The sequence below is a fragment of the Castor canadensis genome, chromosome 4 (assembly GCF_047511655.1).
Source record: "Castor canadensis chromosome 4, mCasCan1.hap1v2, whole genome shotgun sequence".
Taxonomy (NCBI): Eukaryota; Metazoa; Chordata; class Mammalia; order Rodentia; family Castoridae; genus Castor; species Castor canadensis.
This window is the reverse complement of record NC_133389.1, coordinates 128,612,195-128,625,505: the sequence shown is the minus strand read 5'-3', so window position 1 is coordinate 128,625,505 and position 13,311 is coordinate 128,612,195. Positions and strand designations below refer to the sequence as shown.

At 31.4% G+C, this 13,311-nt stretch overlaps 1 protein-coding gene across 4 annotated transcripts in view; it reads left to right on the top strand.

Annotated features, from left to right (window-relative positions):
* Lnpk (lunapark, ER junction formation factor) overlaps positions 1-13,311 on the top strand; it is a 62,766-nt gene that overhangs the window by 29,618 nt on the left and 19,837 nt on the right. For all 4 annotated transcript variants that reach the window (XM_074071141.1, XM_020184337.2, XM_020184336.2 and 1 more), the window contains 3 exons: positions 2,337-2,420; positions 2,504-2,555; positions 9,546-9,758. In XM_074071141.1, the coding sequence (XP_073927242.1) occupies positions 2,349-2,420; positions 2,504-2,555; positions 9,546-9,758 (337 nt within the window). In that variant the 5' untranslated portion in view covers positions 2,337-2,348. The remainder of the gene's footprint in view (positions 1-2,336; positions 2,421-2,503; positions 2,556-9,545; positions 9,759-13,311) is intronic.

Here is a 13,311-nt window from a genome sequence, read left to right as displayed (position 1 = left end):
ACTGTTTGAGATCTATTCTGAGTAATTGAAGTGTCATTGAGAATACATATGTTTTATGTGTTGTTGTGGACTCTTTCTCCTGCATTATTTAAATTGCATAATGATTCTGTGATAAAAGTATTAATATATCTCAGTTTGAAACTGAGGCTAACAGATTTGCTCACAATCTTTCTAAGAAGAGAAATGTGCTTTGAACCCAGGTTTCTTTCTTTTTTTAGTGCTGGGAATTGAATATATGCCCTCAACCCATGAACCCAGATCTTTCCTGACTTCAAAATTTCAAGGCCATATCCTATCAAAGTGTTTCTCTATTTAAAATGTGTTATTCACTTAAATATTTTCTAGGTAATTGTATGAATTAAGCTATTATGAGAAACTTTTTAATAGAAATAAACACAAAGGAGTCTGGATTTTTACCTCTGAGTGCTTTTTTTTTTTTTTTTTGATAGTACTGGGCTTTGAACTCAGGCACTGTACCACATGAACCATTCCACCAGTCCTCTTAGTGCTTTTTAAAATGCAGTAGGTAAACTGTGGAAACACACACAAATACTCACTAAATAATCTATCAAGAGTTGCAATCATTTGTTGAGGTAGCATTTTGATTTCAACTTCATACTTGTATCTATTTTTTAAAATCCTAGCAGTAGTCTTTATCTAGGGCTGTGCTATTGAACTAAATAGCCCCAAGTGACCATTTAAATTTACATTTTTGAAAATGAGATAAAGGTATAAATTCAATTCCATGTTCCACAAACAACATTTTAAGTGCCCACTTACCATATTCCGCTTAGTGGCTCCTTTTGTGCCATTATAAACCATTTCTGGAAGGGCAGGGAAAAAAAGGATTTCCATCATTGCATAGAGTTATGTTGCACAACACTGGTCTCAAAAAACATCAAGCATAAAACTTATAGAAATGAGGGATTCTTTTCTTTGATAATCTATGTAAATTAAAAGTTCATGATACCCTCTCTCTACCTCCATCCCTCATTTTTTCCAAACTCTAAAATGAAATTGCAAACATTTCTTTTAGGTCAGAAAATTCAATTTGCTTATCTTGAGAATTTGTCATAATTTTGAAATAACTAGGAAAATATTTTAGTTTTACTAATCCAAGGTTAATTATTCATTCATCGAAGCACTTCTTAAATGTCGAATTGAGTGTTAATGAGGAATCTATTAACTGCTATTGTGGCAGCATATTTTAAACTATTTTAACTCACTAAGTGTGCTCTCAGTTGCATTTTAAAATAAGTGTCCTTTGGATTGAATATGACATTTAATGAATATAAGTGGTTATCAGGGTTCACATAGAAGGAAAAGGTCTTGTTCCAGTTTTCCCAAAAGCATTTTTATCTTAAACATTCAGTATTTGTCATAACTATGACTGTCTTGTACTAAAGTTCAGCCTTTTCTGATGTTTTGCCATAACTTCTAAAATGATACTAGTGATTACTTTTGAAATTAAACCCATGTCTTAAGCTATAAAGTGACTTGAGTGCATTGTAAATAAAGTGCTATAATAACGAAGTGTTTTAATTACAGTCCCTAGTGTGAGCATAGAACTCAGTAAAATTTTTACTTAAGTTCTATGTTCAGTTTATTCCTTTAAAATTGTTTGAATGTAAGTAAAAAATGGGGGAGGGGAAGAGTGTAAGCTTCTAAAGTCATTTGAGCAAATTCCATGGCTGTACTCCCAGTTAGTGAGTTTTCACTGCATTTGCAGCAAGCTAATTGCTTCTGCTAATAAATAATCTAAAATCGATGCTGACAGCAGTTAATTGGCACAGAGATTTTATTTTGTAAAGCTCTTGGCTAACGACCTTCTTTAAATTAATAGCATTAAGTGCTATGAGGAAATAAATCTGAGGAATTGCCTGTCATTTGCTTGTCATGTCTAATAACTTCCAATAATGATGGCTGATAGATTTTTGCACATTCCATTATTGAAGTTGGTGCATGTAATTATTCTCCTCATTATATGTAAACAATTAGCAATATTTGGTATTTCCTTGCAGTAAAGCTATTAAATACAAGTAACATATTAGAGGTTAGAAGCCATTTTAAAATCTGGATTTTAATTATTTGATTGTAGGAAGTCTTTCTATCATTCTATATTATGTACTGAATCTAGGTAGAAGAAGGGAAGAGGGCTTTAACTCCTCTTTTTAAAAAATTGATACTTTAAAATGATCCAAGCATTTTATGTACATATGAATAATAAAACAATAAAAATTAAAAAAAATTGATACTTTAATACTTTTTGAATAGGATTTATAAAAATAAGTACTGTATTTTAAAATATGACAACTTATGAAAATTTTTGTTTATAGCTTGAAGAAGTCATGGAAAAAGAAACTTATAAAACAGCTAAATTAATTCTTGAAAGGTTTGATCCAGACTCGAAGAAAGCAAAGGTAAGCCTGATATCGCTACTGTTTTATTATAACCTATGTATTATAATAGGCCACTATAATTTAAACATTATTGTAATTGACAGGAGTTTGAGCCGCCATCTGCTGGAGCAGCTGTAACTGCAAGACCTGGACAAGGTAAATAACTTTGTAGAAACTGCTGCTGCTGTTGGAAAGTTCCGTGTTTACCCAAGTGAGTTCACAAGTGTGTTGGTGGTGTGAAAAAATTCTATAGGATGCTTTTATCATAATTTGTACTTGGTAATTTGAGATACGACTTAGGTAGATGGCTATAACTTTATTTTATTTTGATTTTATGGGAGTATGTTAAGATATTAAATATCTGTTGAGATTAAAATAAATAATTGCTTTTAATCTTTTGAAATCTAAGTAATTTTAAAAGATTTTTTCCTCCTTCAAATAATAATGTCTTGGAATAACTATTATGAAAATCCTCTTATTATGATTTATTTTTGGGGAATATAATGAGGATTCCTATTAAATTTGAAATGTGTACTAAAATAGCACTTTTACTTAGGAAAAGAATAAAATTTAAACAAGGAGAAAAAAGAAAATTGAATTAACTTCTATATAATAACATATTGAGGTTTCATTATCATATTATTCTCCATCATTATTATATATTATGTAAAATTTTAAATGTCATTTTAAGTGGTCACATAAAATATTCCCAAGACTGGCATGTCAAAATATATTTTTGAGTTTTTATTGGCTTTCATCTTTGTTGCAATGTGGAGTATATTACTTTTAAAAATTGAACTTCCATTTTTATAACTCATCAGAATTATAACCTAGTTTGTAAAGTTTCAATGACATTTAGATCTTTGGAATATAAGTCCTTTTATAAGTATCTACAAAGACCATGGATATTAAAGAAGCCATAGTTTCACATTTTCTAATTAGCATGCCGATGTGGGGAGAATTCCATCTTCCAGTCTTTCTTTCATAAGTAAGATTTTTAGTTTATAGAAATATTAGCCTGTTCTTTTTCTTTAAAGACTACTCTTTTGATAAAAGTTCACATATGATTAAATTTATGTGTATGTGATTTTAGAGAAATTCCTATTTCACAATCTGTAAATTTTTCTATAATTTATACTTCTTTCAAGCAATCATAAAAAAAGGTGTTTTTCTGGCCTACAGTATAGTTTTCTATAATTTACAAAGAATTTTTGTACATCTAGTAGTGATTTTCAAAAATATTTTTTAGTTGAATTTATAGAAGCAGAGAGTAGAATAGAGGCTTCCAGGGTGGGGAAGAGATGGCGAAATGGAGAGATACTTGGTCAAAGGGTAGTTTCAATGATGTAGGTGAGTATAACTTGTAAAGATCTAGTGTACAGCCTGGTGACTATGGTTAGTTGCCCCGGCCTGTGTGGGTATGCTGCATGAGCCAGACTAAGAGCGATGGGGAACTAGAAATAAAATATACACAAACATACATACATACAACATAAAACATAAAAGTTGGGGATGGAAGGGCTGCACGTTCCTGATGGGAAATGTGAGCGCCTACCTAAGCCAGAATGTATATTTTATTAGGTCAGTACAAGGAAAAGACTCAGGTAAAAATCAGGCTTTAATAATTCTTGATGCAAGGTAAAAGGAATGAGGTTTGGTGGGCTAATTTTCCTAAGGCTAATGAAGCTTAATAACGACACGTCAGTTCTGGAATTATCAAGGCATGCAGGACACCTTATCTGAGGTATTGATTAATTTGGCATCAGGGAGTTTCCTAACAGTTCTGGTACTTTATCTAGTTTTGCATCGGGGGCTGGTATGTGAACACAGCAGGTTGTATTCTTCAAGGAGATGTGAGAACAAAGGTCAAGACATCAGATACTGAGGAAATTATGGTAGAAGAGGCTGTGCAAACTTCTACATGGAGAGGCTGTGCAAACTCCATTATTCCCAGTCCAGGGTCTGTAGACCATTAGTATCCACCCGTAGATGGTTCCAAGGACAACGCTCTTGGAAAAACCATGAATGCTCAGGATGCAAGGAGTTCAGTACTGTACTGTGAATACTAGATCCATTTTTTTCACAATTGCATTCATCTTCTGCTAAAGACATGTTGCCTTTAAAAATTGAAATTTGTCTTTATCACTTAAATTAAGCACATCACGTGCCTTTTTTGGCTGGAAGGATTATTACAACTTTTTTTGTGTGTGTGGTATTGGAGTTTGAACTCAGGGCTTACATCTTGAGCCACTCCACTAACCCTTTTTTGTGAGTGATGGGTTTTTTCTAGATAGGGTTTCATGAACTATTGGCCCAGGCTGGCTTTGAACTGTGATCTTCCTGATCCCTGCCTCCTGAGTAGCTAGGATTACAGGTGTGAGCCTCTAGCACCCGGCTGATTATAACTTTAGTTTTGTTTTTTGGGGCAACATTTGGGAGGCATATTTTCACAAAATTAAGGTCAGGGAAACAACAGATCATACAACCATTTCAATATACCTGATGATAATATGAGGCTGACTGAGCTTTTCCATATCAACTGAGCTGTGTGGTGCACATGGGGGAATGTAAAACTTTGGTTTTTTGTTTCTTTATTTAGTATTACTTTTGGTGGTACCTGGGTTTGGACTCAGGGGTTTGTACTTGCTACATAGGTGTTCTGCTTATTTTGGAACTAGGGTCTTGCTTTTTGCCTAGGCAGGCCTGGACCAAGATCTAAAGCATAAAGTATTAATGCTTCTCCCCTGCTGAGATGACAGGCTTGAACCACCATACCTAGCCTTTTTCCATTGAGATGGGGTCTTGTAAACTTTTTTTCCTGTGCTGGCCTGGAACCATGATCTTGCTGATCTTAGCCTCTGACTTAGCTTGGGATGACAGGCATGCCACTGCACCCAGCTATTGGTTGAGATATGGGGGTTTCACAATATTTTGCCTGGGCTGGCTTGGTACCGATCTCACCCTACCAAGTAGCTAGGATTACAGATGTGAGCCACCAGCATCCAGCTTGTTTATTATTTTTTGACTGTGCTTGGTCAAAACTACATGTAATAAATCTGAATAAGGCAGATTTAGTGTACTATATTGTATATTTTAAATTTGCAGAGAACAGATCCTAAGTGATTTTTCCACATATAGGAGAAAAGGTAGTGAAATGATAGATAATTAGCTTGACTATCGAAATCATAATGTAAAAGAAATAATTGATTGAATAAAAATAACCTTAGTTAATAATGTTTTTACAATGTGATGTTTTGCAGAGAGCTATTGATTGCTATTACTTTTTTAAAAATTCTGTTTGTACTCAAAAAAGAACAAACTTGTGATCCCCCTTTCCTAATATTCTTACAGATTGAGATCATACATGTCATTGTGAGACTCTAAACTTATCTTTCCGTAGACATTTTGGAAATCCAAATTAAGTTTTTCCTTCTGATGTCTTATCGTCGTTACAGAAAAACTATTGGTGGTCTCTCTGTTTTGGATTCCTGTGGCACTGCTTTTGGATAATCTTTTAGGGAGAATTAATATTTATCTCTAATAAATTAATCATTCATTAAAAAGGTATCCTGCTTATGTGCAGACACCCTTGTGAATAAATAGATGAATGTAACATGGCTTTCGACTTTAAGAAGCTTATTAAGTAACTTTTTTTTTTTTTGTCTTTTAAAAAGTATTTCTTCTGGGTATATTCTAGGATCTCTAATTCTTCCAAGTATACAGTAATTAATTGCTATTTTGAATTTTTTTCTTTTCAAAAATTCTGAATTATATCAACTTTATTTTACTTTTTCAGAATTATATTTTAGTCTTGTTTCATTTAATCTTGTTTAATATCTTTTAGTTTTCCTTTGTTTTTATAGTTTTTAATTAGTCATTGACTTTGTTTCAGTTCTGGGTTTCTGTTAGTTTGAAGTTTAAGTCTCTGTTACTTTGCAGAACCATTGTTCTTCTGCACTTGTGCTCTCTCTCTCCTTTCCTCTTTCTGTATTTTAAATTTAGCCCGTTTTTGAACTTAACAGAAACTGGGAAAAAAGTACTAGAGGATATATGTGTGTTCATATGTGGCCCTTGAAAAGATTTCTCCAAAATGAATCTAATTGTGGTGTCCTTATTTTCCTAACTCTTGTAGAGTGCTGAACCAGAACTGTGATTCAGGGATAGGAGGCATCTTTATTTTGTATTACTAAGTTGTTAATGATATATACTGTTCTTAAACTGATTGTACATTTTGAGGATAGTATTCTTTGATTTGTTTAACTTTTACACTAAAAAGGAGTATCATGTTTATTGGACAATTAACTCATCTATTCTGAAACTCCCCACCTCAAAGTTTTATTATTTAAAATAGTTTTAGATTTACAGACAAATTGTGAAGACGATAAAGAACTCCCTTTTATTCTTGTCTGATGTTTCCTCAATTAATATCTCATCAAGATGATTACTGTGTAGTAGTGTGATACATTATTATTAAATGAAGTCTCTAGTTTATTCATATTTTCTTAGTTTTTACTTAATGTCCTTTTTCTGTTCCAGGGTTGCTCATTACATTTAGCTGTCATGTCTTAGACTTATTTTGTCTGTGATCATTTTTCAGATTTTCTTTGTTTTTGATGACCTTGACAGTTTTTCCCTATTTTTTTGTTTGTTTTTATAGAGAATTTTAATTAATAGGTTTTTATCCTTAGAAAATTAGGGCTGTCATTTTATATGAAGGAATAAATAAGCATAAAAGTTAAAGAGTTATTTCCTGCTTAGATACTTAATATTATCATGAACTGGAAGATGAAATGATTTTATGTCTCATATTAAAAAGTAATAAAGCTTGGATTTATAAGAAAAAAAAAAGATATTTGCCATAGTATAAAATCCTGTGTAGCTTTGATAGGATAAGGGAATATAGGTATTTGGGGATGATGAAATTAAATTTATTTCCAAGGTTTTAATTGAATATGAACTACGTTTAATTTTTATGTACTAATTTCTGATTTATTCTTTGTTTTTCAATAAATATTTACTAAGTGCTCTCTGACAGAGACCTTTGGAATACAGTAAAAAACAAAATAGACAATAGATTAGTACTAGAGGATAATAAGGAAAGATGGTGAATAGGGAGCACCTAGAGTAAAGGCTGATTGATGTTTTAAGTAAGGTTGTCAAGGAAGATCTCATTGGTGACAGTTGATCAATGACAGGAAAGAAATGAAGGTGTGAGTTATGTAGATGTTTGAGGGAAAAAATTACAGATAGCAATTAGTAAATGTGAAGACCTTGAGTAGAGAGCATATCCAGAGTGCTTTAGAAATAGCCAGGCCAATAGGACTGGATATGCTTTACCTGAAAATTGGCTTAAAATGATTTATAGCATTTGATAATTTTAAAATAATTAAAATAACCGAATCTTAATATGATTGCATTGGCTTTAGTACCATTTGTATGCTTAATGTTTTTTTAATGCGTTAACTGCCTACTAAGGTATTCCTTATGAGTAAAAAATAAGTGACCAGCTAATATGATTAATATGATTAGAATATGATTAATCCAGGTAATATCCGATGTTTTCTATATAAATTACATAGCATAGTATAGAAGTGGTTTCACTTATATAATGATACTGTGCTTATAATTTATTATTGCAGTGGCTTGGTTAGAGCTAAATTATTAATCAACAGAATATTTGTTGGTCCTGGTAATTGTAGCTGAAAATAATTTGGAAATACTTAGTAGGGACTGGTGATGCAGCTTATTGGTAGAGCATGCACAAGGTTTACCACTGGAAAAACAAAACAAAACAGAACAAAAACTACTTAATTATGTGAAAAACATTGTCACTTGAAATAATAAATATTTAGTAAATGTGAGATACCAATTAACAGACATTATCTTATTTTTCAAAATAATTTTATGACTTAAAAATATTGCTATCCTAACTTATAAAGAAAACAGGTTTATCAAAGTCACTTATCTGAGGTCATATGGTTAATGCCAGGATTCCTACCAAACCTTTCTATGTAACATAGTCCAGGCCTTTAACTAGTAGGCTAGATTGTGAGGGACTGAGATCTGACACTATAGCTGTACTTTTTATTTGCAATGAACTTTTACTGAAAATCTTTTTTCAATTAGAGTCCAAAACTAAATCATTTTGCTTTTGAAAGTATGCATTTTTACTATTCATGCCAGCTAAATATAGCTTCTTTAGTTTCAGCCTACAAATTCAGAATTTTTGAATTTGTGTGGCATGTAGAATTAAAAATTTATAAAGGGGTTCTTTATTTGAGCTCTTAATACTGACATTCAGTAAGATAGTAGTGGAATATAAATGTTAGAATTTCATTTTATGCTATCAAATAGGGTTATGAAATATTTCCTATAAAGGGCCAAGATAGTAAATGGCTTTGAGGGTCATATGGTTTCTTTTGCAACTTCGCAACAATTTGAAAGCAGCCCTAGACAGTATGTAAACGAGAGCAGGACTTTGTTCCAATTAAACTACAAAAACAGCCTCAACTTGGTACATTTGCCAACTCCTGTTACAGACAATCTTGTGATTTCTGCAACAGTGTTTATGTTTGATGAAACCCTGTTTATGTCGAGTGGAAGTTTTCCTTTATTGATTGTATTGGCATGAAGAAATTTGACAAAAAGATAGCCATTGTATAAAGGAGAAATAGGAATGGTACTTAAATTGTAAAGAATACTTTTTCAGCATTTCTATGACTACCTAATCATTTCATAATTTGAGGATATATATGTATTGATTTATTTCTTAAAATTATTGTTTTTAATCTTGAAAAAATAAATCCATTGTTTGGAGGTTTTACTAATTCAAATAAGTTTTCTTTATCATAGTTAGGAAGATTTGCTGCAAAAAGACATGACACATAGTTGTGTGGTGATTTTATTCTATTGAATTTATTTTAAAAGTGGTTATCAGTAGATAGAGTTAAATCAAGATTTATTATGTAAATATGTATACAGAAACAGTGTTCTCTCCTCAGTTTTACACTTTATAGATTTCTCATTACAAGTAGTTGTGACCCTATAGTGCCCCTTGGTGCCACAAAATTTAAGTAAATGTCATTTAGGGTATTGCCTAATATGGTATATTGGATATTAAATCTAGTATATACTTATTTTTCTTAGAGATTCGGCAGCGAACTGCAGCTCAAAGAAACCTTTCTCCAATGCCAGCAAACTCTAATCAGGGCCTTCTTCCACAAGTTCCAGTATCTCCTGGACCACCAAAGGATGCTTCAGCCCCTGGTGGACCACCAGAAAGAGCTGTTACTTCAGCCCTACCATCAAATGTGTTACCGAGACGTCTTGGATCCCCTGCTACTTCAGTGCCTGGAATGGGTAAACAGAGCACTTAATGTTATTTACAGTTTATATTGTTTTCTCTGGTTACCAATAAAACGGGCCATTTTCAGAACAGTATGGAAATGGCATTTCATTTGGAAATAGCAGAGCAGTTATCTGATTAAGCAGGAGTTCCATATTCAATTAGCTATAACTCTTTACAGCTGGCACCTTGTGATACTGAAGCCTATTTCTTGAGCTCATTTAACTGTTATGGTTTCTCTGTTTAAATGGCAATAAAACTTTGTAGTATTCTGTAGTCAACAGTATAGCATATCTTTTTATATTCAACTTTGAGAATGGCTCCAGATTTATATATAATAGGGGTAGAAGAGACTACGTTAAGAAAGTACTTACATTTGTTGCTAATACCTGTACATATACTTCTAAACACAACAACATATTTTAGGAATACTACTCCTGCATTATAGTACCCAGTATCACTTTTGTTAATATGGGCTAGAGGAGTTTTTTTTCTTTTTCTCTAAGTCATGGAACCTTAGTATTTTCTGAATATATACTTTATAAAGTTCTATTAATGTTGCCTTTGCTATTTTGTTTCTTGGATTCTCTTTTTTCAGTGTGGTGGATCTGTAGGAGTGTGTGGGTTTCTTTGGGAGTGTGATTAGGGTGTGGAAGTCCACTGCTTTAGCAGATTAGATTATTTTATGAAGATTTCTATCAACTTATAAACTAAGAAAGCTGAGTAAAAATACTTTTAAAAATTCTTTTTATTTTTTCAAAAATAAAATTCTTAAAATACTTTTCAAGTACTTTTAAATTTAACATAAATAACCTCACTGAGACCACATATTTTGTGAAATTGAGAAAAGTTATATTGATTGAAAATTGCTCATCTTTCAACTGTTACCTAGTTGATTTAAGATACCTATGATTTGTAATTTAAAGTTCTGGTTGTTTAAAGAACTTTTTTGGTTAGAGTGCATGAATTATATACATTTGTGTATCTAGTTTTAAAGAAAATAAAGGTTTAGTAACATATAGTAGTAAAAATTATATTGAACTTATAAGGAAAGGGCTACAGAAGAAGCAATGGCCAAAATATTATAATTCATTTTTTCATTATACCATATTTGTAGAAGACAATCAATTTAATGTGTATTACCACAGGGCTTCCATATGTTTGAAAATTAATAACCAGCAGGTACTTGATAATTTGCCAAGCCATGTAAAAATGACCAGTATTCCTATAATGATTGCTTTTGATATTTATATTAATTACTGTTGTCCATAACAGCATGAGTATGAAGACACATTATTTTAAAAGTTATTAGTGTGCAGAAAGTTTAATATACTTTTATGAGCTCTGTTGTTTTATGTATCCAGATTGCTTTATGGACATGTTCATTTTAAGTATGTAGAAGTAAAATAAACTAGCAAAAGTTAAGTTGGCTTAAATGTTTTCAAAATTTATTTTGGTGACTAGGGATGTAGTATGTGCCTCATGTGCAAGGTCCTTGGTTTGATCCACAACACTGCAAACAAACAACTAATTGGGCATGCTTTTTCAAAATGAAGATTTGATATTTAGGGATGATAATATCTATATTCAAGTTTATTTTTCAATGATAATTGAATGTTATTAGCATAAGTAACCAATAACTTATCTGATGATATTTTTAAAATATACTTGATTTGTAATTTTAAGAACTTGTTCTAGAATCTAAATTTTGCTAGTAAGTAGCTATAATTTTGACATTAGTTACCCCAATTAAATAGTGATTGTGTAGGTTTTGATTGATAAGTGTTAAAGCACTAAATATTAAAGCACTTTGCTTTTCTGGAATAGCTCTCACTTGTTCATGATAAATATGTACATGTGTATATACATGAAGCATATATATATATATATATATATATATATATACATGCAATTGGATTTGATCTGATAACAATTCAATTTTCTGGACAAGTTTGTGTAGAAGTGGTATTACCTTCCTTAAATGTTTGGTAGAACTTACTAGTTGAAAACATCTAGACCTAGTGTTTTGTTTGTGGGAAGGTTGGTTTTTTTTCAACTAAAAATTCAATGTCTTTGAAGAAAAAATATGGAATAATGTCACACATGAATATAAGATGGAATAATTCTTGACAAAAGTTTAACAAATCATATAGTTGTCTGTATTTTTTTGAGCTGTGTCTCATCTAACTTGTAGAATTTATTGTTATAAACTTGCTCATAGTTTTCTCTTGTTATTCTTTTAATATTTTTACAGTCTGGAGTTATGCTATTTCTCTCATTTTCGATGTTAGTATTTTTGAATTTTTCTTTTTTTCCTGATTAGTGTGGCCAGAAGTTTGTCATCTTTATTGATCTTCTCAAGGAACCCACTTTCTCTATTTTTGTTTATTCTATTTTATTAATTTCCTCTGATCTTTATATTTTATTCTGTCTACTTTGGGTTTCATTTGCTTTTCTGTTTCAGTTTGTTAAGGTAGAAACTGATGACATGGATTTTAGACCTATCTTCTTTTGTAAAATGAGTGCTTAGTGTTATAAATTTTCCTCTAAGTACTGCTTTAGCTACATATCATAAATTTTGTTATATTTTTCCTTTTTAATTCAATTAATACTTACTAATTTCCTTTTTAATTTTGCTTTGAATCCTGAGTTACTTAAAGTATTTGATTTAGTCTCCACATATTTGGTGATTTTTCAGATGTTTTCTGTTGCTGATTTCTAATTTAATTCTGTTGTGGTCAGAAAACATACTTTGTATTATTTGAATCTTCTTTTTTTTTTTTTTTTTTTTTTTTTTTTGCAGTACTGGGGTTTGAACTCAGGGCCTCACGCTTACTAGGCAGGTGCTCTACCACTTGAGCCACTCCACCAGCCTATTTGAATCTTCTTAAATGTATCCAGACTTGTTTTATATCTCAGAATGTCATGTTTTGGTAAATGTTTTCTGTTTGCTTGAAAAGAACATATATTCTGTTCCTGTTGGGTACAGCAGATATAAAGGTCAATTATATAAACTTGGTAGAGTACAGTGTTGCTCAAGTCTTTTGTATTTTTCCTGATTTCCTGTATGCTATCAGTTATTCAGAGAGGAATATTGAAACTTTTAACTGTAATTTCGTATTTATTTCTTCTTCTGTTTCTGTTTGTGTTTCATGTGTTTTAAAGCTCTGTTATCTTCTTGATAAATTGAATTCCTTGTCACTATGAAGTTACCCTGTTTACTAATTGTGTTATTTTTGCTATAAATTAAGCCACTCCAGATTTCTTTTGATTAGTGTTAGCATTTTTGTATCTTTTTTCTATTATTTTACTTTTAACCTATTTATTTAGCATGTATCTTTTTTTAAAACATTTTTTTGTATGTAGCATATATTTAAGTCTTGCTTTCTTATCTAATCTGACAATCTTTACTTAATCATGAAGATATTCAGGTTGCATCAATTTAATGTAATGATTTATGTGTTTGGGTGTAAGTGTCCCATAGGACTTTCCCTCTTCTATTTGACCCATCTGTTCTCTGTGTCACTCCTTTTTTCATTTTCTGCCCTCTTATGGGTCGAATGTCTT